We start from the raw sequence: 20,232 nt of genomic DNA, 5'->3' as shown, positions 1-20,232 counted from the left end.
GTGTGTGTGTGTGTGTCCCTCGCTGTCCCTCTTCCTCCTCTCTCCCTCGGCGTGTCTCTCTCTCAGCGGTTTCCATGGCGACACGGTGGCCGCCGCTGCTGCTGCTGCTGATGAGAAACCAGGCGCGTGCACACGATGAGGTGGGAGCGAGGCGCGATGGTCGTTTGAAGTGGACGGGGAGAGGTTGGGGGGGTGCCTAGGTGGGGTGGGGGGGTGGGGTGTGAGGGAAGGAAGGGAGGTGGTGGTGGGGGGTAGGTTGTGGTACACGGCAGACTGGTAATTGGCAATCAGAGACATTGAAGAATGTAAACGTCATCATCATCATCTGGTGTATACCTTCAATCTGGCTTTTCTCTTTAAAGACGGCTCGTCAAGGCCCGACGTGAGTCTCTGCCGGCGCCCCGAAACTGTGAGAGAAAGAGCTGTCAAGCTTTGGTGGGTTTCGGATGCACGCGCTTCAACTTTAGCGGGGCCGCAGATATTCAGCAGCCGCTACACTGCTTTGAATCCGAGTTCCTCATCAATTGGCGATTCAGCTGCATGCTGCCCCCTGCAGGCACTTGCAAACACTGAAACATTGCTCTCTCACTCGGGAGACGAGAGAGAAAGACGAGGGGAGGGGTGGGGTGGGGTGGAGTGGGGTGGGGGGTTGGTTACGTGTAGTTCCAACGCGCGCGCACACACACACACACACACACACACACACACACACACACACACACACACACACACACACACGCACACAGTCATCATGCAATGAATGTGGGAAAATCTTACCTGAATAATTAATAAACAAACCAAGTGGTTTTGCTAAAACCGATAAATTAGCGGACACTTATCAGTTTTAAGGCACACATCCCTTTATGGTGTCACAAAAGTGCTGTGTTTCACACTGAAAACAAAAAAAAAGTCAAATGTGGACTTTCCTCATTTCTGCAGAGCTCAATGATGAAAAGGCTGGAGACACGTTACAATTAGAAAACATGGGTAATAATTTTGAGACATTTAAGAGAAGAGAAGAGAAGACATTTAAACAGTGTATCCAAAAAATGTATATATATATATATATATATATATATATATATATATATGTGTGTGTGTGAAACCTTTTGGCAAAGACTGCTGGAGCAACGTCCACACATACAGTGAGGAGGTGCATCAAGGAGGAAGGCCATCTTGAGGATCAGATCACCTAAATTCATCTTCCCTTTTCAATACACGGCAGAGTACCCCCGCCCCCCCGCCCCCCACCCCAATCACACCAACGCACCATATGCTGTAGGGTATACATATAATAAAGGAAGCCCCAATGGGCGAGATGAAGGCTGTAGTGTCTATCAGCTTTGGATGACACGTTTCGATAGCAGACTAATTTAAGCCAGAGCTGCCACAAGATGACTCGAGTCTCCATCCAATCAAAGAGGTGTGGAGAACACCTGCGGACAGTGGAATAAAGTCCACCAAAAAAAAAAAAAAAGAAAAGACAGTGACCAGTGTATTGACTCAAAAACCCGGTGTTACATTAGCTGCCGCAACCCAACGCAATTTGCACCAGGGAGCGCGGAGCGATGCTCTGCCGTCTCTTTGCCGTGTTTTACCCAATGAAACAAAACTGACGCCTCCCCAGATGTCCACAGTGTAGTGTAGTGGTTGGAAAATAAGATTGGGAGGGCAGCTTTGTATATGTGACCCCAAGTTACTCACTTGTGTAGGTGATAGAAATTGTCAAAACTGATCAGTTCAGCATAAACACAGCGCGTTGTCGCAGATCGGCCCCCTCCCCCCTCCGTGGTCGTGCAGAGTGCGTCACCACATCACACTGTCCTGTCTCACCCCCACGTCACCATAGCAACAGGATCTTTGACCCCGTCTGTGGAATCCTTGACCTGGATGGAGATCAGCGAAGGATCGACGGCGGCCATTGGTTGAAATGTGCTGCCGTGCTGGAAAAGCAGAGTGGAGGGTCGCAGGCGGAGGGAAGATGGCCGACGGGCCGGAATTCCAGTGGCTTCAGCGTCCATGCAGCCTGAGCCTTGATTGCTGTTAGCCAGTTGGCATCCAGATAAAGGCAGGAAAGAAAGATCTTGGCGTTAGCAGTGGATAAAATCTTAATGTATTTATTATCAATTAACCTTGGAATTCAGAAACATTTCTCAATTTGAATTTTGCGAAATTTTTGTAAATTTTGTAAATCATGAAGAAGACACATTTTTACCAAAAATTGCGCAATTTTAATAACGTGCACTAGCAACTATTTGGAAAATACTGCTTTGGTTTTGCACAAATCTGGGATGAAAACCCAGCAGGTGGCGTCGCAAGAACTCCAAGCGATGCCGGGATGTTTTTGAGGCATGCTCAGGGAACGGCCTCAGAAGATTTCCATCCCTTTTCTATCACCGCTTATCCTGCTCTCAGGGTCGCAGGGGTGCTGGAGCCTATCCCAGCTATCTCAGGGTGAAAGCAGGGTTACACCCCGGACAAGTTGCCAGTTTATTGCAAGGCCACACAGAGAGACAAACAACCATCCACACTCACAGAGTCTCGAACGCACACACACACACACACACACACACACACACACACACACACACACACACACACACACATACACAACTAGTCTAATGTTCACACGTCTCTCGAGTACCTGGAGATAACCTACACACACAAGGAGAACGTGCCTACTACACACAGAAAGCTCCAAATGGAATCTGCAACCTTCCTGCTGTTGGACGAACCACTGCAGCACTGTGTTGTCCAGAGAAGATTCCATTGCGTTTAAATTTAAAAGGAATTAAAAAAAAAAAATTTGCAAACCCAAACTGGTTGGCATCATGGTGGATTGAAGTGTCGGCTCCCTCTGCCACAAACTGCAACCCCTCCGTCAAATTTTAGAACCCATTGTCGTCCACCAGTCAAAAAGTTTGTCTCCCTTGTGCTGGAATCTACCTGCACAGCTGTGGAGCTTTCATCCACTTTTCAAAAACACTCACACACCAGCAATTGGTGTAGCTTATTAGAAGGATCTGGAAGTGCTTGTGGGTCTTGCTGTTGCTGTGCTAAGGATGGATGGGTGGCTGCCATCCATTTTCCAACAATGCCTTTTTTTATCCTGTTGGATGAAGACAAAACTAAAGTAACCCTAAAAAGATGGCAATAACAAAAAAGCAGCAACAGGACAACATCTATAAAACGTGAGAAATCTTGTTTACCCATTTTTGTGTAGACATCTTCAGCAGAAGCTGAATGATGGCTCAATTAAGTTGGGTTAATGTTCACCGAGCTAAGTCTGCTAACACCACACAACATACATTTAACAACCCTGATTTATCTATTTATTTATTTATTGGCTCTCTTGAGGGAAACTATTCCACCAAGACAGTCTGGGGAGGCCAGCCTGATGGATGTAAAGGGGGTTGATGGGCTGCAATCCACTGCTGTCTTGTCCTCAATAATTGTGATTGCAGATGTTTCCAGGACGCTCTGTACAAGTGTACCTGTTCCTTCAACTACAACAACACAAAAACAAAATCCCTCGTCCCGGCAGGTTCATCCAAGAGGGAGACGCTGTTCAGAGGACACTTGGGGTGGGAGGTGGGAGGTGGAGGGGGACGAGGTGTGCACACGGCACAATCCTTTGAGCTGAAACTCTATAGTTTTGCACACTCCTCAGACAGAGCCACTGACTGGCTTCTCCCTTTGGGCCCTCGCGGCACCGCTGTTGCTCGCTCCGAGGCTGGGAGTGGAGAGAACTGGGCTTTCAAAAACCTCTGTTTTCCCCAAGGCAGGCTTGGGGCAGTTTAGCTGGTCATCAAACACGGCGTTCTCTGAACAGGGGAGAAACAGGCTTATCAGAATTTTCCCCCGAGGGCTGGTCCCACTTATGTTCTCCATGATGGCGAGTCAAAATAAGGCTCAATTTTGATACTCAGCAGTACTGTAAAGGCCTGGCGCTGCTCGGAGCACTCGAAACTTGCATTATGAATAAAGCATTAAAGGAGTTGCGTGTAATGTATGGCCAGAATGTGAGATTAGACCAGGCTGGTGCGAGCTAACAGGAGTGAGGGTCAGCCACAAGCCAATGTCCTCCGAGGCACGGTGGAGCACTTTCATTGGGTTTTGATGCTCATTTGCCATAATCTGTCCATTGCGTTGCCTTTATTGTCGGTTTGTAATTTGTCGGTAATTAAAATAACCAGCAACGTCTGTACAATGTCAGGTCAATGCAAGGCAGAATTTGCTTCTTTAAACTATTAACTCAGACATGAGTTTGAAAAGGACCACAAAAAAGTATAAGAAATTCAGGGTAATAAAGTAAAAAAAAAAAAAAAAAAAAAAGATTTAAAAGACTTAAATCAAGAATAGTGATTTATCAAATCACTCAAAGCAATCAATCAACAAAAGTGGAATTTTAGCTGTAAAGATGTTGGCAACCTAGCTTGAACCTAAAAAAAAATGTAAAAAAAAACAAAAAAAACAATATTAATGAAAAATCTGTCGTGAAGAAAACAAAGGATTGCAGTGGGAAACAAAATGGGTGTTTCATTTATAATAAAATATTAACATAAGCAATGCTAATTTCGAAAAGAGGAATTTGAAATGATTATCGCAGACACTGCATGACACTGGTGCGACATGCAAAGCAGAAACACACAGCGGTATCACGTTATAGTCAAATGATGACAAAAAAACAAAAATGAAGGCCATCACACTTTTATTAACCACCAGAAACAATACAAAAAAAATTCCACAGAAAGAAAATTCCATACCTCAAGCATTTTTTTTTTTAAATGTAAACAGAAGTGTTCCCCTGAATTTGTTACGGTTTCCTCTTCTTCAAACCTACGAGCAGTACAATAACACACCAATAAATGCAATCTTGAAAATGGCACGGTGGCCCACACCCATTGTCTCCCCCTTCACCGGGCCCTGCCGGGGCCGAGAGCGTCGCCCAGTGGCAGTGGGCTTGCTTAAGTCGTGCCTGTATGAAGGGACTTAGCGGAGGGCCCTTATTGATCGTCCTCCATGAGAAAAGTCCAGGCATTAGTTCCAGCAGGGTGAGTAGACAGCTGTCCATGAGCCACTCTACTGGGCCTACACAGCAAGGCTGAGTGGCGCTGGGATGTGCACTTTTTGATTTTGATCTCCCCGACATCACTTCTATTGACGAGCCGCCGTCCTGGCCAAGGGGGGTGGCGGCGTGGCGGGGTGGTGGTCGGGCCGCCGGCCCAGCAACCACAGCTGCAGATCTGGAGGTGGGCGACCGCCACATTATCCAGGGCTGCTGTTGACAAGCTCGGGATGATGAATCTTCCATGGTCCGCTGAGGCCCGGACCTAATCACCGCTGTCATCTGCAGGCAGCCGCCGTATCCACTGACCACGGCAATCACAAGTCGGGTTATCGGGGTACACAGGAGTGACAAACTCTTGTGTTTGTTATCTAGGCGTGTGCGAGCGGACTAAGATTTTCGCCCCAAAGTTGGACACAAAGGTCAATCTGTGCAGAGGGAGGCTCGCTCCTTCAATCTGCGCTCAGCTCTTGCTCATATCTTTAAAGGTTAGAAACTTTTTTTTTTCCTGTCCTTTGAATTATTGGCGGTACGTTCTGATTCCAAAGTTCACCATTTCCACGGGAACCGGCGGCCACTCTTGGAAAAAGTTTTTCTTGGCTTGTGTGTGCTTGGCAGCGTTGGATTCTGAGGGTTCATTGTCTTGTGTTTGAACAGCAGGTTAATGTGTTTTCTTTGTTAAAGTAGCATCGTCATTCCAACCAGGTGTGCATCTTTTAACACAGGGGTCGACGTGTTAACACTCCCCCGCTGATAAGGTCTGTCCTTAAGTGAGGCACCCCATACATTATTAGTATATTATTAGTATTTCAAAAGAGGGCTTCCCACCTGATCTTGTTTGATTCTTTCCCTCCAACATCTGGTCTCAGCCTTGTGTCTTACACAATCAGCACCTGACCAGAGCTGGAACCCAAAAGGAGACGGCAAAATGATCTTCAAACTAGTAGAATTATTATTATTCCTTGTTGTTAGGCAAACTCCCCAAAAGAAAAAGAAACCTGCCAGTGCTGCAAATTTGGGGCCTGTTATAATTGCCAAAGGAGGATGGGCAGTGCCGCCATCTAGTGGCGGAAGCGTGCACTGCAGCTACTCGGCAGGTCCTGAAAAGTGCCTCCGATTTGCCTGGAACCGGCAGAAAAACACTGTTCAAGTTCCCTTAAGTTGTTGCGATTTGCTCTAAAGTCTCTCATCCACCTAGACAGCCCAGGGGTTCTCCACGCGGCCACTTTTATCGGGGGACGACCTTCTAGTCCTACCGGCAGACTCCATCAGCAGCCACCGGCCCTCCTCGTAGTCGTCCTGATCCACGTTGATGAGCAGGCGGACGTCCTCGCGGCCCGCCGCCATCCTCAGGGAGTCGGTGATGAAAACCCCCTTGAGGGCCTCCAACAGGTCCCCCTTCAGGTAGTCGCCCCAGAAGGCCTCCAGCTTCTCCAGCTCGGTGAACTTGATGTCGCAGACGATGGAGCCCAGGTCCCTGGAGCGGAGCAGGGAGTTGGCCTGGCTGAAGAGCTCAAACTGCCGCTCCAGGGGCTGCTCCTTGTCCGAGGAGACGCCGTTGCGGAGGAACGCCTCGTGCTCCAGGTACTCGGCCCGGACGCGCAGGCGGACATCTGGTGATGTCAGAGAGCGAGAGAGCGAGAGAGAGAGAGAGAGAGAGAGAGATACAGAGGAAAGGAGGCACCGGAGTGAGGACAGAGGGTGACAGCGGGAACAGGGGAGGGTTTAGAGGTGAAAGTGAATAATGACAGTGACGAGGATGCGAGGTGGTGGTGGGGGGGAGGGGAAGAGATGTGTCAGGTGAGGAGAGAGGAGGTCAGAGAAAGTTAAGAGAACAGAGGAGTCAAATTGAAAAACGTCCACACACCAGACGGGAAAAAAGGGGGAGTCAAACAAAGGCAAGAGAAGCGGACAAGACAAAGTCATTAAGAGACAGCTCTGTTTTGGCTCGCAATGGTGGGCAGGAGACAAAAGTTTGTTTTTTTGGGAGATATATAAAATAGTAGGGGGTTCAAGAACACAAAAGAACACAATCCTGAGACTTAGCAGTGCAGGAGATTGACATATAGAATGAAACAAACGGTTGAAACAAAGTGACATTTTCAGTGCTATTTAATTTCAAAATCGCTGAGGTTTTTTTTTCTCTAAAGGAAGAAAATGTGCTATATTGATTTTATTCACAATTTGCTAACTATAATAAGTCAGGAACCAGGAAATTAAGTCCAACTTTTAATCCTTCTGCTGGCCCATTTTAGTATGTGGTCAAAGTGCAGTATTTGCAATAGGCCTTTTGTGAGGTCAGAAAGGGCATTTGCGGTAGCTTGTGAGAGGATGTGAACAGAGGATAATACATTGAAGGGTAATAAATTGTTGCCAGGCTGCTCTACTGACGTCGGGGATGAAAAATATTGTCCTAAAACGGGGCATATTGAGGGACCTTTAGAAATAAATCTGACATTACGGACCCGAAATACCGAATGCACCTGGCAGAGTGTTTTTCTTCTGAGACATTTCAAAGCAATCGGAATCAATTTAAGAATTAATGTCGCCCGCCCTTGAGCTCACAATGAGAAATAATACAAACTGAGCAAAATACTGTGGGGACCAGAAAAACAAAACAAAACAAAACAAAACAAAAAGAAAGGAACGTTGAGTCGTGAGGAGGCCCTCTGGTCCATCGATTAAAGAAAAAAAAATATATATATATATATTTTATGTGTCTGGCGACGGTGAGGACAGACGCTGCTGGCGTCGTGTATTAACAGGACTGGGCATTCATGCAACAGCACAGCGAGAAAGATCAGAGAATACATACTGTGCTGAGACGAGATCGTCATTATTCCAGAGCTTGGAGTGGGAACCAGCCGCTGATGGCTGTTGCTGCAACAAAGAGCCCCTCCTCTCTCCCACTCAACAGCCTCCGCTGACACACACCACGGACCGAGGAAGTGGACATTTTTTTTTTTTTTTTTTTTAACCAGAAATCTAAGTTAATGTTGTTTTAAAGCTATGCTAGCCCTTCTAGGTATGCAAAACCAAGACCTTCAAGCAAGATTACTAAAAAAAAAGGTTTTTATTGAATAAAATTGTTAAAGATAATATAAAAAAACGTTAATCCTTCCTTGAATCCACCTTATTGTCCATCTGATTCAGATGGATTCTGTTTTTTTTTTTTTTTTTTTTTTTAAGTAGATCTATATGTAGTTAAATAGAAAGGGGCTACAACTCAGCAGTGAAATGTGTCTACCGGAGAGTCACGTTTCGTCTCCTTCCACTCACATTTTGTTTAGGGCTTTTGGGGGGGGTGGGGGACGGGGGGTGGCGCAAGACTCCAGAGGAATGAAGTTTGGAAAATGCCAACATTAGAAATGCAAATGTTGAATTAAGACATTGATTTTGCATGCCTTAACATTTGTGGAAGGGCGATAGCCAAACACTTGCTTTTGCATTCACGCCTCATAAGGCCGTAATTAGACTACCATTAAAAAAGACGGAGGGGATCAGAGAGGGACACTTAATCGATGAGGTTTAACACCCTTGGAAAATATGCACGGACAGAGGGGCGAGCCGGTCGAGAGGCATCGCACTCACTGAGTATAGTTTCAACGGCTCAGTCTGAGCAGGAGATTAAGGCTGGAGTGGTCGTGGTTGTTTGTTCAAAAAGCAGTGCAGGACAGGAATATCAAATACTGACATTTTACAATTTCATGGGTCATTGATTTGACAAGAACAACAAACGCGTCAGACGTCTCGTGCCTTGGCGACTACATTAAATTTTCTCACATTTGTTGAAAAAAACAAACAAACAAAAAAAAAAAAACACAGAAGGCCCCACGAAAAGTATTCATGAACAACTTCCAGAGGTATTGATCAAGATAAAGACCCCAAAACATTTAAGTAACCTTGAGCAAACACAGTGAGTTGGGCAGACAGAGTCGATACTTAAATAATTAATATCAAATTCTCCAAAGTATTGGACAAAAAACAGGTGTAAACTCTTTGCCCGCTGCCTTAGCAGGCGCTGCCTTGCAGCAGGGAGACTTCAGTTCAACAGGACTGAATGCAGAAGGCACTGAGGGGCCTTAGGTTTTGGTAAAACATACATTGATGGCTTTAGATAATGCAAAGCAACAGAACATAAATGCCCATTCTAAGGGTATATTTTTACGTGTGCAAAAGACAAATCAAGAGGGACCAAACATATTGAAGTAAAAAAAAAAGCCTCCCTCTGTCCAGAGGCTGATGATCGCTGCTTGTCCCCCCAAAAAAACTTTCCACATTTTTCCACATTCAGTATTGCCCGAGTGAAATATTAAGTTGAAGTGCTGCTCACAAATCGACCTTTTAGCTCATTACACCGTGTGGGGCCTCCGGCTATGATAAACACCTGCCCTTCATGCAATTACTGTATTTATGGATGGCCTCCATTTCCGCCTCCCCCATTTAATACCGAGCAGGATGGAGGCAGAGATAGGGGCCACTGAGAAGAGGGGCCATTAAAAACCACAGCAACAGAATGATAGTCATTTTGTTAGGGTTACAGAGCACTTCACGCTTCATCAGACACAGAGACATCCACTTAGACAGGACATTAGGAAGCACAGCTTTCATTTTCTCACTTTAAACGTCAAGGCCCCGTTCGCCTTCCTCCATTTCGCCCCGACCGACCGAAAAGGAGGAAGGGGGGTTGAGGGGGAGTAGGGGGAAGAAGGAGAAGAAGAAAAAAAAAAAAGTTTAAGTACCCATTTACGAGGAGTCACTTGGCACGGAGAGCTTCAACTCTTTATCGATCCGTTTTTCTGCTGAATGACTGACCAAGGGAGTGGAGAGTCAGGAGGACCGAGAGGCCGACAGACACCGTGGTCTCGTTCACCCCCCCCAACAGACAAAAATCCTCCCTTCACTGCACCGCTCTCTTTTTTTTTTGCATGGATCAAGCTTTATGTTCTCTCTCCCTCATTGTGTATGAGGATAATGTTTTCCTGACACACAGGTCGGCCTGTTTAGAACTGCGAACACAGAGAAAAGGGAGAGAAAGGAGAGAAAGAAGTGAAGAAGTGGCTGGAATGTCCGTCCGATGCCTTGTGGCTTCTTTCTTTTTTTTTTTTTTTTCCAACAACAAGCAAGCAGGGCAACACGTTTTTATCCCGAAACTGTAGCAGAAAGATCCTACTGATCTGCAGGTGCAAACACCTTTATGTGCAATCTTTAGCAGCAGTCATGATTTACTTGCGACACTTCGGATGGGTCATAAAGAATATGTGAGGTCACTTTAAATGCGATGGGGGCTGGGAGTGGACTCAACCTCTCTATCTCTCTGCTCCCTCTTCACGGACGCACAGTCGGGGCTCGCGCAGGACAGAGATAAGATACAGCAGGGGATCCCTCTGCACATCACTGCTGGGCTTATTTTCCCCACAACTACTTGAGGAAAGGTCACCCTGGCATTTTAGCCGAAGGACCCCCCCCCCCCTCCCCCCCACCTCTATTCCTCTCTCTGAAATGCATGGGCTGTTCTTTATGATTCGGAGCAAAAATGAAGAATTCTTAATCAGCCACTTGGTGCAATTTGGGGTGAAGAAATCCTTCAGCAAGTGTTTACAACCGCTTGCGCTGAATATAAAGTGATGGCGAAGGACGGAACCTTAAAGCAGTGATTAACGCATATTCACAAACATGGCCATATTCAAGTTCTGTCTGGTTTCTGCAGGTCAGGAAGAAACGTTTCAGTGTATTAAGTCAAGAAGATAAGAACTTTGGGAATGAGTCCTTTGATGCTGAACCAAACCAGTTAAATCATTAATAAGTGGCTTTTCCTACATTTGTTTAGACACAAGAGTTTTGCAGGAGACTTAACACACAGGGCTTATTTTTTCACCAGCGCTCTTTTTTTTTTTTTTTTTTTTATAAAGTCTACTTCAACGGGGACAAGGATGTAAAACAAGTCTGGGTGTGACTGTTTTTGTTGGATATGTTTGTGAAAACGGTTGACTCACCAGGGTTCGTCCACAGATAGTAATCAAAAGATGTAAAAATGAACTTGTCAACATGGTTTGCAATGCAATCGAATGACCTCTGATTTAAATTAATTTGCATTCTTTTTTTTAACAAGCTAGCACCTGCTAAGTAAAGTCATCTGGATACTCCAAAAGAATATTTTACCAGCCACACTGCACACACTTATGAATATTACAGGATGATTGTTGGATAGCAAAGGTTCCTGCAGGGGGGATGAGGCGGCTACAGTACGGTACGCAATCATCTGAATAAAAGCATAAAGTGGCTGCACAAAATCCCTGCAGTAACGAGGTGAGAACTTCTTTTTCTTGTCTTTTTTTTTTTTACCTTAGGCATCGCCCCGACTTGCGAGCGAGCTCATGACTTGAGTTCGCCCAGAAAGGTATATTGCATCAAGAGAGCGGACAGACTTTGGTTTTTTTGCTCCTCAGTCTCTCCGCCTGTCTCCACGATCCTTTTGTCTCATAGGTTACACGATCTGAGTCACAATCCTGAGTCAACCTGGTGGGATCAAACGTGGAGTCAAGAGAGCAACATGTTTACAGGTACAGGCACATCACTCATCCTGAACAGCTTCGAGAGTCGGCTTCAATGACGCTGGTAAGCAATTTGGTTTTTAATTTGCAGGCAACAGGGGATGTTGAAATGTTAGAGAAGGGCTGTGCAAATGACTGAGCAGGCCAGTTTGATCTTTTTTGTGCTGCAAGGCGCAAGGATTCGAGCGAAACTGTATATGTATAAGTAGATATATGCATATATCTATAAATGCACATATGTATGATATGTATGTATGTACATACACACACTCCTATATACATATACATGTAAGCAAATAAAAAAAAATTGTTCATGACAAGTGACTCAAGCTGGACAATAACAAAGGAGAGCAAAAAGCTGTGAAGTGACAGCTGGAAAATGAGACAAGGAGACCCATCATCTCTCCAAACATTCATCATCAGAAGTTGTTGGTGCTCCAAAGGCTCAGAGTGGGGGGGAGCTTATTGAGGGAAGCGTGTGATGGGTGGACGGAGCAAAAAACAATCAGTGCATGATGTTTAAACAGCAGAAAAAGGCAAATGCGGCGATGGATAGTGAGCCAAGTCAAAGGGCCAAAAAGCGTTTTTCCTCTCTGCGTCCAACAGTCGAGTCGATTTTTGTGAAGTTTGAGGAGTGAATTTAGTAGCTGCTGCGCAAACAGTAAGAAACACACAAGCGAGTTTGAAAGCCTAGTGTGTGGGATTTCACCTAATGGCCAGAAAGCATGTTGCAAATTATGCTAATGCCAACCCCTGTTTTCCGATGTCCCGCTTCATCTAACAACTTTCTTATAGCAGCTGTGATGTGACTAAAATAACAAAACCCTGAACAGGCAAAGTAGGATGAAACTGCAAATATAAATAAAGAGGAAAACTGATGAAATAAAAATTTTAGAGTCTGTTGTGAAATTTTTAAGATACATAATATACTTTTCTCTCTCCGTGTCACCTGAATTTTTCTGATATGTAGTATTTCGTGTCACAAAGAGCTCATCAGTGCCAACATGACGTATAGCTGGACATAATGAGAGAGTACTTTGCACACCGTGGTTGAACAAACAAACAAAAAGAAAGTACGGGCTCTCTTTCTTCCTACAGCTTTCAATTTTGTGTTGTTGCAGAATTCAGTTTATCCTTTGATTTCACGGCAGAAGCTCACATCAACAAAAGTTCCCACGGTTGTCACTTTCAAACGCACTTTCAAACTGCAGCAAGGTTTTTGTCATTGAAAAAGAGGCAGAACTGCCGTCTGATGATTTAGGCAGAATTTAGAAGGAACATCCAGAGAGTGGATATGCAGGAACGTTTTGTGGTTTTAAAAATTAAATTTGTTTTTTTTTTTTTAATGATGGAAATGTGAAGCGGAGATAAAAACACAAAATGGGTAACTTTAAGCTCAACGAGTTAGAGGGTAAAAGAGATGCACTTACTGCAGGACACTTGGGGTGAGGAAGACAGCGGCGGGTGTCCCTGAGTGCTTGTTTTCTTGGGCTTGCGACTCCAGCCGTTTCCCCTCTTCTTCCTCCTCCTCTTAGCAGGCAACACAGGCTGACCGGGGTGAGCGCCTGACAGGGCGTGAACCAAGGAAAGACAAATGAAAAATCTAACACGGAGCAGGCCAAAGAAGCAAACAGCCGACTTCCGTCATGACTGAGGAGTCCACTGACAGGAGAAGGCAACGCTAAAGTGAATTTTGCACACTGTGGGACCTTGAAAGGCAGATAAATTGGATTGATCTTAAATATTTTAGTCTGAATGGAATGTTAAACATTGACTTTAAACAGTCTCAGATCTGTGGAGACGCTGTATCACGCACACGGAAATGACCTGCATTCAATACTGTGCACATACCGCCTCTCTGCTGCTGTGGAAAGGATGGAAGAGGTATTTCTGTGTGCCTGTAGATGTGCTCCGTCCTGGGCGTGCAGAAAAATCCTCTGTTGTCAACCGGAGAGTTGTGGTTAATTCTCTCGGGAGACACTGAAAAACAAAAGGAGAGGTTATCGCTATGAGGAGGGAGCCGTAATGGCAATCGACAAAAACAAGAAGCCAGGTTTTGTTTGTGGGGAAACCTCTGAGTCATCATCACCTCTCCTCCTTTTCTTGAGGGACACATAAGGCAGCAGATCGTGGCGAGTGAGGACTCTCAGCAGTTGCAGGAGCGGCTCCAGATTGCCGTCGCTGATGTACCCTCGCCCCTCCAGGTCCAACAGCAGCTCGGGGCCACTCGTGGGCTTACACGAGGGGTCAAAGGAGTCTTGGGAACTCTGAGGCTTTATCCGCCTCCAGGTCTTCAGCAGCTCAGGACTCGGGTAGATCCCAGGAACATCTGGGTTGCCCTCAGAGGGTTCCACTGTCCAGCCGGCTGGATCGAGGGGGTGTGGCGCACTGTACGTTTCATTCAGGAGGAATGACAGCGCCTCAACGTCCATCGCTGTCAGCTGAGAGCCAACTATTTCAAAGACCTCGTGGAGAGACATCATCCCATAGTAGTTCAGGGCATGCGTTTCATCCCAGTAGAGGGAATTCCTGGTTGGGTGTCCTCTGCGATCTGCTGCAGCCATCTGTCTGACTGTAGCCTTCCTCAATCCTCTACGTGTAAAACCTACTAAAAAGAAAGAAAGAAAGAAAGAAAGCGCAGATGAAAATGAGTGATGATGAATGTCAGGACATGCCTTGTCATGCCCCGACACAGGCATGAAAGATCTGGGATAGCAACAAATAAGGGTTTCATCACTCTACCCTCACTTGTCTGTGAATCACAAAGCATGCTGACATTATAGCCTAACCCTTTGAAACTACAGGGTCACCTTGGTTGGTATGCTGGCCGTCCTACCTGTTTACGATGCCAATGTCTTCAGGGCAAACTGTCTGCTTCGGGTGGAGTGATACCATACGGGGTTAACGTCGGTTCTGAACTACTTAAAAAAAAAACAAGAAGTTGCGAGAAGACAGGAAGTGGCAACCAGGGTGGTAATTACCCCGTTGGTATTTTTACGCAATCGCGTTGCTTTGAAGGGCAAAACAACGAGCGTTTCAAAAAAATACAAACACTTCTCAATGGTGTTGAGCACAGTTAAACAAAACTCGATGTGTACGAGTATCCCACTCATTGAAACCGCGTGTCATTAACAGCAATCATGAAGGGACACAATTACTCGCTGCGCAATTGCGTTTGCAGACAGCGACAAGAGCTAAAAAAAAAAAAAAAAAAAAAAAAAAAACGCCCTCTCGTTGGCACTAGCTCTACACCACACGACGGACTTCAAACGATGCAAACGACAACATGCCAACAAACCGCATACGAGATGCTCAACGTGTTTTCCAAAAGCTTGTAAAATGTGTAGAGACGCCTGTCAACTTACGTTCACTCTCGTTCCTGGCTTCGAGCAGTTGGCAAACGAGACGACTCCCACTCCACAGGCCACACAGCTGACAAAAACACAACAACATGGCAAGCGACCAATCACAGCGCTCGTCCTGGCTAACGACTTCCGGTCACGTTTTACTCCCTCTGCCCTGAAACAGCTGATCCACATATGAGACGCCAACGATCATTTCTTTCCTTATCATACATTGTTACCCTTCTCCTCAAAATTGCCATCGTGCTTGAAAAGAAAAGATGACATTAGATTAGAAAGTTGATCGAATGACTGTAGAATACAATGCACAACATAGCAATATATTACCCCAAAACGAAATAAAATAAAATGTTATTGTTTGTTGTATGTTACCACCCGAACTGTGTCCATAAAATAAAATAAAATAAAATAAAATAAAATAAAATAAAAATACTACAGTCACACAAAAACCTACATTCCTCGATATGGCCAGTAGGTGGTGGAATTCAACCCTAAAGAAGCAGGAAGTTGGACAACGTCCACATCACATCCGTAAAACATCAACAAAAGGTCTGGAGCAGTGGGAGGGACACATTGGACTTCAAGTCTTCAACCAAAGTTCTCTTGTAAGTACTTCTCCGAAAACTACACCGGCAAAAACGAATTAAAGCAACGACAAGCCCACTCATTGGTCTGACTTGCGTCACAGTATGAAATTGTAGCTGTCCAGTCGGACGTGTACATGTTGGCGTTAGCAGAGAAGCTAACGCTAGCTCTGTTATTCGTTTGATGAACTATCCAAGTTGCGACAAAACAATCTGATATTGTTGCGTATGTATACAGCGGACGAAAGGGATATTGGGGTCATGTAATAAATGAGTGCTGAAATACGAGCATGTGTTTGCTAGCTAGAAGAATGATAAAACCGGATCCTGGAAAAGTACTGGGTGACCAAACCCTTTGACTCAGGTTTTCCATTACTTAAAATACGTCACCGTGAACTAAGCTAAACGTGTTTCGGTGCCGACAAAGCTGTCATTTAATGGCCATATTGTCTTGGGATAGGAACATTTAGGAGTGCCCCTGCCCAGGCCACCTATTATAGAGGTATGGTCTTGTGGAACCTGCACAACCTGACATTTGCAATTGGAAATATGCAAGGTCGCGCTGAAGAAGTACCCCAAAGATTTGCCTCGAACACAGCACACATTAAAATGTATTTGTTAACATGGACATAAATGTTAAGGAACATTGGAACATTTGCTGATATTTAGCGCATATCAGCAAATGTTCAGAGTAAACTATGCTTAATTTTCCAAGTCTGTAAAGCACCTGTGACAATTAATTTTTATTCACTTCATTATTTGTTAATTTATTCTGGTGGCAAATATAAGCAGTGTCAGCATTGAAAGTAGGATTTTCCAGGTTAAAATGCTTTGATTATTTAAAACAACACAATCTGGTACAGTGTATTACAGCCGAGATGTTGATATCGACCTCTGAACAGCATAAAAGTGTTCTTCTTGCAGCCCTAACAAGGTGCATTATGACAAGAAATAATGGCTTTAATCTCACAGTTCAAAGTGATTAAAAAAAAAAAAAAAAAGAATTATGGCAACATAATCACATCTCTGTCCTGTGCCTCAGCATTCTTGTCTGCTTTTGTTTTTTGTGTCATAAGTTACAGACTTTAGATGGTGGCTGGAGCTCCAAAGGGTGAGAACTGTCAAGTGGACATGGACAGTAAGGCCGGAGATCTGTTTAGTGCCGAGGATGCTCATCCAACCGGTACTGGTGGAGCTGGAATCCTGGCAAAGTAAGGCCACAATTAGGGTGTAGAGGGTTATTTTCTTCGTTTTTGTCTTTTCCTATTTATTTTCTTGTTCAAAATGGAAATATAAACAAGGTCGTCTTTCCATTGGACTTGTTTGTCTGTCATCCTGTTATTCACTTGACAATTTTGCTGTTGTTTTTCCCAGGCTGGGGCTCCCCAAAGGATTCTCAGCCAGCATAGCCAAAGAGTGGATTGACAGGCGCCGGCTGTCCATCCGTCCATGGGCCAGCTTTGTGGACCAGCGCAAGTTCTCCAAGCCACGTAACTTTGGAGTGATGTGTCAGAGGGTCGTGAAGAATGTGGAAATTTTCAACAGCAACTATACCTTCATCTTCCTGGGTCTCATCCTTTACTGCATGTGAGAAAAAAAAAATCACCATAGCTTCTGTGTTCTATTGTCATTAATGACTTTTACTTTTACTCCTTCCGCTGTTTATTCAATATACAGAGACAGTAAAGTTGCTCGAAAGGTTTTAAAATGTGATATTTAAAAAAAAAAAACCAATGCATTATTTGATTGTATTTAATTTTAGGGTTATTAACAACAATAAGATTAATGTGAATGAATAAATATTTTGATTCTTTTTTTCTCTTCAGAGTCAGCTCTCCAATGCTTCTGATTGCCCTGGCTGTCTATGTTGGTGCCTTTTACATAATACACCTCAAATCCCTGGAGTCAAAACTGGTTGTCATGGGTGAGTAAAGCTTCAAACGCCTTAAAAAATAAAATAAAATAAAACAGACCTTTTAAGAATATATACTGTACTCTCGTATTTGCTTGCACAAAGTAATTGGCATAACTTGATGTGTGGGTTAATTAAGATTATTTTCCACACTGCAGGCAAAGAGTTGACTGTCCCGCACCAGATGAGTCTGGCTGGAGCCGTTTCTCTCCCCGTCTTCTGGTTGGCTGGAGCTGGAGCTGCAGTCTTCTGGGTTTTAGGTGAGCCTGAGCACAGTACTTTTACACTCATGTAGTCCAGACACATCTTGCGGATTCATTTAAGGTTTATAAGGAAATGCTATGTTATGCATTTGTGAAACGCATTCTGCTATGTCTAATGAATACTTATATCGATGTTGCTATGATACTTTTTCATTGTGTAAAACCTGTTTCCATTTTCCTTCGTTGTCAGGAGCGACGCTGGTTGTGATCGGCACTCACGCTGCATTCCGTGAACTGGAGCAGTCTGACGTGGACGAACTGCTCATGGAGCCCGTGTAAAAGGCCTGGAAGGAACTCTCAGCAGGAGCTGTGCAAAAACCTGTCGTCACTTTCACCACATTCATTATTTCCAATACGAGGAGTAGAAACAAACATTAAGACATGTTGTCTATCTGAGTGTACCTGTATTCAGTGCGTCTCTCCAATGCCATCGTTCCAAGAACCCACTGTCTCTTGCTTCTTAATATGCCATTTTAAAAAAAAAAGAAAAGAAATACATTTGCCTTTTACATGTGATTAGACATGTAATTGTCAGATTCACATGGTACATTTGTTACTGAGAATCATAAATAATGCATGCCTTTTTCTGCATCAGATGGCCCCTGGCTCCCTGCTATGTCCTAATACTGCGTGGCACGGCTCTCAATTTTATTAGTCCTCTGAGATGCGACGAGCTTCATTCTCAACCCCAGATAATTCGATCAATAATAACTTCACCCAAGCCTCCCTAAGGATGAGATGGGTTATTTTGTAATAATAATAAGGTACACAGTGTTTGCAATTATAAGATGTTATGAGCGAAAATGTGTTTTCCACAAAAACAAAAGTGCCATTGAAAGCTTTAAAACTATCTGGGAGTGACCTCACACAAATCTTTTGATTTAGTATTTCATATGCTTTACTTAAAATGTTCTTCTTGGGAACCTAAGGTTACTAAATTGGTTTGGGTGTGCTCTGATTGTTATGGCTGAAGGGTTTCTGCCTGTATGCTTATTTATCATCGGTTTGTATCAGTTGGGTCCTGTGGCCAAAACGGAAACCTGAGATATATTTTTATCAAGTTAATTATTCATGTGTTTACATATCAGTGTAACGGGTGTTTTTGTATTTAAAGTTCCATTTTTTCCCCCCCAAAGTGTAATAAAACCCTGGCTGGTCACTGCTTCAAGAGTGCCCAAGTTTCATTTTAACTTTTAATTGCCTCAAATATTTTTAATATGCTCCACCCTGCAAATACATCTGCTCCCGTTTGCTGCATTTTCCGTTATGATCTTAAACCGCACAGCGCCGTCGGACCCTTCCAACCCTCGTGGATCATCTTATCTACCTCCCTTACACACCAAACGATGCAGCATTCGCCAGCCCCCCTCTGGCCCCCCTGCCGTCCCCTCTCTCTTGTCCCCCTTTCATGTGACCCCCGTGACCTGTGCTCTGTGACAGCACAGCGAGAGGACCCCGTGCGCAGGTTGCCATGGCAATGACCTTGGAGGGCCTCAGTCAGTCAGCCACACACGCACGCACACACACACTCACTCGCTTACACACTGCGGCAAGGAAGGCGATCGATATTCTATTATACGGAGGGGAGTGTTGGGGGTGTGGGTGGGGCGATGAGAGTTGCACTGCAGTGAGCTCACTGCAGACACACGGGGGAAATTAGAGAGAGGCTGAGTGTGTTTCTCAGTCAGTGACAGAAAGCGTGTGTGTGTGTGTGCGTGTGTGTGTGTGTGTGTGTGAGGGAGCGCCGGAGACTGCTATTTGTCATTGGACCGTTGTCCCGCAAACTTTTTGGGTCCTTCACTCACGAGGACGTCCTAAACGCACACCATCGTGCTGCAAAGAGACCTTTCAGACGAGCCCTTATGTCTCACAGTACTGTGCATAATTCATTGGATTTTTGAAGTATGTGGGCAATAAGGGCTTCATTTAAAATAGATGACCCCTGTGGCATACAGAGGGAGTACAATCACTGTCCGTTCCCTGCCCCCAAAGAGATCAAAGACCCAGAGCGCTGCCATGTTTTATCTGCTGGAGTTGCTACTGCACAAATAAATTCTACTGATCAAAAAAAAAAAAAAAAAAAAGTCAGGCTGAAAGGATGAGTTTCAAGAAGTGGCGGGGCATCACAGCAGACAGCGACGCTCAGCCTCGGCTCCATTAATGCAGATGTGAGACGAGGTCGTCACGCTGGAGCGTGTTCAGCAGTTTGCTGCATTCTGCTGGCCTCCTGCCAAACACGCCTCCCCCTGCTGTCATGACAGTTCCACATGATGGGCTGGACTTGCCAGTAATAACTTACAGCGCTATGCATCACCTCATCCTAACATTTCTCCCATTTAGGTACTCTGAAACCACTTCTGGCAGTATCACATTGTAGAATTATTGTATTACGCACCATATAAAATATTGTGGGATTCCAGTTCCTTTGAGTGAGGAAGATCATTTGGCTCAGCGCACCAACCAAGCTTTTTTGACTCTTTAAGCTAGTG

The 20,232-nt window shown here is 44.8% G+C and overlaps 2 protein-coding genes across 5 annotated transcripts; one reads left to right on the top strand and one right to left on the bottom strand.

Moving 5' to 3' along the window:
• Positions 1-4,694: 4,694 nt before the first annotated feature.
• Positions 4,695-15,146, bottom strand: dedd1 (death effector domain-containing 1). Of its 4 annotated transcripts, none has more exons than XM_076041172.1 (6): positions 14,545-14,812; positions 14,459-14,477; positions 13,712-14,230; positions 13,474-13,602; positions 13,053-13,187; positions 4,695-6,681 (listed from the first exon to the last, which is right to left on the bottom strand). In XM_076041172.1, exons 3-6 carry the CDS (start codon positions 14,184-14,186, stop codon positions 6,263-6,265), a joined length of 1,158 nt encoding a protein of 385 aa, XP_075897287.1. In that variant the 5' UTR covers positions 14,187-14,230; positions 14,459-14,477; positions 14,545-14,812; the 3' UTR covers positions 4,695-6,262. The 4 variants fall into 4 exon arrangements, with proteins under 4 accessions (XP_075897287.1, XP_075897288.1, XP_075897285.1 ...); XM_076041173.1 differs by having other exon boundaries at positions 13,712-14,227; XM_076041170.1 differs by lacking the exons at positions 14,459-14,477; positions 14,545-14,812 and adding an exon at positions 14,988-15,146.
• Positions 15,147-16,608: 1,462 nt separating this feature from the next.
• Positions 16,609-18,911, top strand: rabac1 (Rab acceptor 1 (prenylated)). Its single transcript, XM_076041175.1, has 5 exons — positions 16,609-16,779; positions 16,943-17,155; positions 17,395-17,492; positions 17,639-17,740; positions 17,934-18,911. The coding sequence occupies exons 1-5, from the start codon at positions 16,658-16,660 to the stop codon at positions 18,020-18,022; spliced, it is 624 nt and encodes a 207-aa protein (XP_075897290.1). The 5' UTR covers positions 16,609-16,657; the 3' UTR covers positions 18,023-18,911.
• The last annotated feature ends 1,321 nt before the right edge of the window (positions 18,912-20,232 follow it).

The sequence above is a fragment of the Nelusetta ayraudi genome, unplaced genomic scaffold (genome assembly GCF_046127955.1).
Source record: "Nelusetta ayraudi isolate G7.1 ecotype Tasmania unplaced genomic scaffold, CSIRO-AGI_Nayr_v1 ptg000063l, whole genome shotgun sequence".
Lineage (NCBI taxonomy): Eukaryota > Metazoa > Chordata > Actinopteri > Tetraodontiformes > Monacanthidae > Nelusetta > Nelusetta ayraudi.
Note: the sequence above shows the minus strand (reverse complement) of the source record. Positions and strands in the feature narration are given on the sequence as shown.

What these genes read in the sequence shown, in the direction of transcription:
- dedd1 (XM_076041170.1), bottom strand. Translation starts at nt 15,075, where the DNA reads ATGTTGTTGTGTTTTTGTCAGCTGTGTGGCCTGTGGAGTGGGAGTCGT. An exon ending in CCTCAAGAAAAGGAGGAGAG is followed by an intron (nt 13,603 to 13,711) that starts GTGATGATGACT and finishes TTTGTTTTTCAG; the next exon opens with TGTCTCCCGAGAGAATTAAC. An exon ending in CTCACCCCAAGTGTCCTGCA is followed by an intron (nt 6,682 to 13,052) that starts GTAAGTGCATCT and finishes TGACATCACCAG; the next exon opens with ATGTCCGCCTGCGCGTCCGG.
- rabac1 (XM_076041175.1), top strand. Translation starts at nt 16,658, where the DNA reads ATGGTGGCTGGAGCTCCAAAGGGTGAGAACTGTCAAGTGGACATGGAC. An exon ending in GTCAAAACTGGTTGTCATGG is followed by an intron (nt 17,493 to 17,638) that starts GTGAGTAAAGCT and finishes TCCACACTGCAG; the next exon opens with GCAAAGAGTTGACTGTCCCG. An exon ending in TGCAGTCTTCTGGGTTTTAG is followed by an intron (nt 17,741 to 17,933) that starts GTGAGCCTGAGC and finishes CTTCGTTGTCAG; the next exon opens with GAGCGACGCTGGTTGTGATC.